At 46.2% G+C, this 5,000-nt stretch overlaps 1 protein-coding gene across 1 annotated transcript in view; it reads left to right on the forward strand.

The window, feature by feature from the left end:
• LOC311328610 (uncharacterized protein) overlaps positions 1 to 5,000 on the forward strand; it is a gene marked incomplete at both ends in the record, with an annotated part of 11,665 nt that overhangs the window by 3,676 nt on the left and 2,989 nt on the right. Inside the window, 2 exons of the mRNA XM_084462556.1 lie at positions 3,016 to 3,123; positions 3,922 to 3,986. Coding sequence (XP_084318682.1) covers positions 3,016 to 3,123; positions 3,922 to 3,986 — 173 coding nt within the window. The remainder of the gene's footprint in view (positions 1 to 3,015; positions 3,124 to 3,921; positions 3,987 to 5,000) is intronic.

Consider the following 5,000-nt stretch of genomic DNA (forward strand, 5'->3'; position numbering starts at 1 on the left):
GTATTCAGCAGGTTCAGTAGTATTCAGTAGTATTCAGCAGGTTCAGTAGTATTCAGCAGGTTCAGTAGTATTCAGTAGTATTCAGCAGGTTCAGTAGTATCCAGTAGGTTCAGTAGTATTCAGCAGGTTCAGTAGTATTCATTAGTATTCAGCAGGTTCAGTAGTATTCAGCAGGTTCAGTAGTATTCAGTAGTATTCAGTAGTATTCAGTAGGTTCAGTAGTATTCAGTAGTATTCAGTAGTATTCAGCAGGTTCAGTAGTATTCAGTAGGTTCAGTAGTATTCAGTAGTATTCAGCAGGTTCAGTAGTATTCAGTAGTATTCAGCAGGTTCAGTAGTATCCAGTAGGTTCAGTAGTATTCAGCAGGTTCAGTAGTATTCATTAGTATTCAGCAGGTTCAGTAGTATTCAGCAGGTTCAGTAGTATTCAGTAGTATTCAGTAGTATCCAGCAGGTTCAGTAGTATTCAGTAGTATTCAGCAGGTTCAGTAGTATTCAGTAGTATTCAGTAGTACTCAGTAGTATCCAGCAGGTTCAGTAGTATTCAGCAGGTTCAGTAGGTTCAGTAGTATTCAGCAGGTTCAGTAGTATTCAGTAGTATTCAGCAGGTTCAGTAGTATTCAGTAGTATTCAGCAGGTTCAGTAGTATTCAGCAGGTTCAGTAGTATTCAGTAGTATTCAGTAGTATCCAGCAGGTTTAGTAGTATTCAGTAGTATTCAGTAGTATTCAGCAGGTTCAGTAGTATTCAGCAGGTTCAGTAGTATTCAGTAGTATTCAGCAGGTTCAGTAGTATTCAGTAGTATTCAGTAGTATTCAGCAGGTTCAGTAGTATTCAGCAGGTTCAGTAGTATTCAGTAGTATTCAGTAGTATTCAGCAGGTTCAGTAGTATTCAGCAGGTTCAGTAGTATCCAGCAGGTTCAGTAGTATTCAGTAGTATTCAGTAGTATTCAGCAGGTTCAGTAGTATTCAGTAGTATTCAGCAGGTTCAGCAGTATCCAGCAGGATTCAGTAGTATTCAGTAGTATTCAGTAGTATTCAGTAGTATTTAGTAGTATTCAGCAGGTTCAGTAGTACTCAGCAGGTTCAGTAGTATTCAGTAGTATTCAGTAGTATTCAGTAGTATCCAGCAGGTTCAGTAGTATTCAGCAGGTTCAGTAGTACTCAGCAGGTTCTGTAGTATTCAGTAGTATTCAGTAGTATTCAGTAGTATCCAGCAGGTTCAGTAGTATTCAACAGGTTCAGTAGTATCCAGCAGGTTCAGTAGTATTCAGTAGTATTCAGTAGTATTCAGCAGGTTCAGTAGTATTCAGTAGTATTCAGTAGTATTCAGTAGTATTCAGCAGGTTCAGTAGTATTCAGTAGTATTCAGTAGTATTCAGCAGGTTCAGTAGTATCCAGCAGGTTCAGTAGTATTCAGTAGTATTCAGTAGTATTCAGCAGGTTCAGTAGTATTCAGTAGTATTCAGCAGGTTCAGTAGTATCCAGCAGGTTCAGTAGTATTCAGTAGTATTCAGTAGTATTCAGCAGGTTCAGTAGTATTCAGTAGTATTTAGTAGTATTCAGCAGGTTCAGTAGTATTCAGTAGTATTTAGTAGTATCCAGCAGGTTCAGTAGTATTCAGTAGTATTCAGGAGTATTCAGCAGGTTCAGTAGTATTCAGTAGTATTCAGTAGTATTCAGCAGGTTCAGTAGTATTCAGTAGTATTCAGTAGTATCCAGTAGTATCCAGCAGGTTCAGTAGTATTCAGTAGTATTCAGTAGTACTCAGCAGGTTCAGTAGTATTCAGTAGTATTCAGTAGTATTCAGCAGGTTCAGTAGTATTCAGTAGTATTCAGTAGTATTCAGTAGTATCCAGCAGGTTCAGTAGTATTTAGTAGTATTCAGTAGTATTCAGTAGTATTCAGAAGTACTCAGCAGGTTCAGTAGTATTCAGTAGTATTCAGCAGGTTCAGTAGTATTCAGCAGGTTCAGTAGTATTCAGCAGGTTCAGTAGTATTCAGCAGGTTCAGTAGTATCCAGCAGGTTCAGTAGTATTCAGTAGTATTCAGTAGTATTCAGTAGTACTCAGCAGGTTCAGTAGTATTCAGTAGTATCCAGCAGGTTCAGTAGTATTCAGTAGTATTCAGTAGTATTCAGCAGGTTCAGTAGTATCCAGTAGTATTCAGTAGTATTCAGTAGTATTCAGTAGTACTCAGCAGGTTCAGTAGTATTCAGCAGGTTCAGTAGTATTCAGTAGTATTCAGTAGTACTCAGCAGGTTCAGTAGTATTCAGTAGTACTCAGCAGGTTCAGTAGTATTCAGCAGGTTCAGTAGTATTCAGTAGTATTCAGTAGTATTCAGTAGTATTCAGCAGGTTCAGTAGTATTCAGCAGGTTCAGTAGTATTCAGTAGTACTCAGCAGGTTCAGTAGTATTCAGTAGTACTCAGCAGGTTCAGTAGTATCCAGCAGGTTCAGTAGTATTCAGTAGTACTCAGCAGGTTCAGTAGTATTCAGTAGTACTCAGCAGGTTCAGTAGTATTCAGTAGTATTCAGTAGTATTCATTAGTACTCAGCAGGTTCAGTAGTATTCAGCAGGTTCAGTAGTATTCAGTAGTACTCAGTAGTATTCAGTAGTATTCAGCAGGTTCAGTAGTATTCAGTAGTATTCAGTAGTATTCAGTAGTACTCAGCAGGTTCAGTAGTATTCAGTAGTATTCAGTAGTATTCAGTAGTATTCAGTAGTACTCAGCAGGTTCAGTAGTACTCAGTAGTATTCAGTAGTACTCAGCAGGTTCAGTAGTATTCAGTAGTACTCAGCAGGTTCAGTAGTATTCAGTAGTATTCAGCAGGTTCAGTAGTATTCAGCAGGTTCAGTAGTATTCAGTAGTATTCAGTAGTATTCAGTAGTACTCAGCAGGTTCAGTAGTATCCAGCAGGTTCAGTAGTATTCAGTAGTACTCAGTACTCAGCAGGTTCAGTAGTATCCTGTGTTCAGTGTATAACGCCCCCCCCCAACGCGCTGCCCCCCCCAGGCCTCCCTGGTCTCTGAGCTGAGCCGCTTCGAGGCGGAGCTGGACTCTGAGATCCAGGGTCTGGAGAGGAGTCTGTCCCAGAAGAAGAAGCGCCGAGGCCGGGGTGAGGTACTGAGCCCCCCTCGTGACTTACCCCCCCCCCTACCCCCCCTACCCCCCTACCCCTCTCCACGCCTCCCTCCCCCTGCACGCCCCCCTGTCTGCAGACCCCTCCCCCCCCCTCACCCTCTCACACCCCCAGAGATCCACCGGGAGGTCTTGCTAGTCGCACGGCCCGTCTCAAGGCCGCCCTGCACGCAGCCCTCCGTGACCCAACCCTGACCCCACCCTGACCCCTCCCTGACCCCTCCGTGACCCCGCTCACGACACGCCTGCATTGCATGGCTCTGCTGCTTCAAATCTACAGCGCCTACAAATCTACCCACCTCCCCCTCAGCAAATCCAAACCTGCACTGCAAATCCAACCCCCCCCCACACACACACACCCACACACACACCCACACACACACACACACACACACACACACACACACACACACACACACACACACACACACACACACACTCTTTCCCCCCCTGCTTCTGTTGCGCGATTGGATCACACTTCAAGGAAGGATGTCGATTCCCCCGCGCATTCTTGCTACTCACCTAACCAGCTGTGACGCGCTGCACACACCTCCCGAATCCCAGATCCCTCCGCCGCTCCCGATCCCATCCTTGTATCCCGAGGAGGCTAGGACCCAGGGGATTCCTCCCTCTCCCACCCGCTCCGTAGGGAGTGGTCACCACCTCTGCTCCGCTGGCTTGTTGTGAAGTTTGGTCTGGGTTTGAGACGCGGTACCAGCGGGCTGAGAGGAGCTAGGGGGGGAGCGGGAAGACAGCCTTCAATGTGAGCTCTGCTTTCAGGACGCCAGGACCTCCGAGACAAGATCTGACCCAGGGACAGCGACAGGGACAGTGAAAGAGAACAGGTGGGTGACAGCACTTATTGTAACTGTGTGTGTGTGTGTGCGTGTGTGTGCTTGTGTGTGTGTGTGTGTGTGTGCGTGCTTGTGTGTGTGTGTGTGTGTGTGTGTGGGGGGGGGGGGGGGTCGAGTACACAAGACAGTGAAACTAGAGCCGTGTGATATCCAGTGCATGTAAACGGGGTGGGTAGTATCACTTTTCCGACCGTGGAGCGAAGCGTACGCACGCACCATGTACAGTGAGATTTACACACGCTGGTGTTGAAGAACGGAATTCACACACGACGCGGTACGCCGCTACTATCGAGGAGGAGGCGTGACCTCCCATGTCATCCTCTGTGATTCACGTTCACACACAGCTCCCCTCTGACAGCAGAGGGATAAGGAGGGGATGTGGGAGGAATCGGACTCCACCTGCCGTTTCCTGTCCACCAGGGAATGAGTTGATGACTGATGACTGTCAGCTCTGGCTCTCACCTGGGGCGGCTGTAGCTCAGTTGGTAGAGCGGGTCGTTCAATGATCGAAGGGTCAGTGGTTCGAATCCCAGCTCTGACTGTCCACATGTCGAAGTGTCCTTGAGCAAGACACCTAACCCCAAATTGCTCCCAATGAGCAGGTTAGCACCTTGCATGCAGCTACTGCCATTGGTGTGTGAATGTGTGTGTGAATGGGTGAATGAGAGGCGCCTTGAGTGCCGCTAAGGTGGAAAAGCGCTATATAAGTGCAGTCTGTTTACCATTTGCCATTTAACTATGGGCCATCATCAGCGGTCGTCCATCCGCCCCAAGTCTGTTGACGGCAGCTTGATGACTGTGGTCTCGGCACAAACGTGCGGGACCCGAATTCACCCTGTGGAACAGTAGCAGGCTTGTACAGTAGCCGTACTGTACACTGACACCCTGTCAAGATTGAACAAGTCACCCGAATTTACCCCCCAAGTGTTTTTGTGAGTGCGTAGGACAAGGATAACATCAGGACAGGTTAATTAATTCTTGAACTCCTGGCTGTCAGCCACATTC

This window comes from Borostomias antarcticus, assembly GCF_949987555.1.
Source record: "Borostomias antarcticus genome assembly, contig: scaffold_981, whole genome shotgun sequence".
NCBI lineage: Eukaryota > Metazoa > Chordata > Actinopteri > Stomiiformes > Stomiidae > Borostomias > Borostomias antarcticus.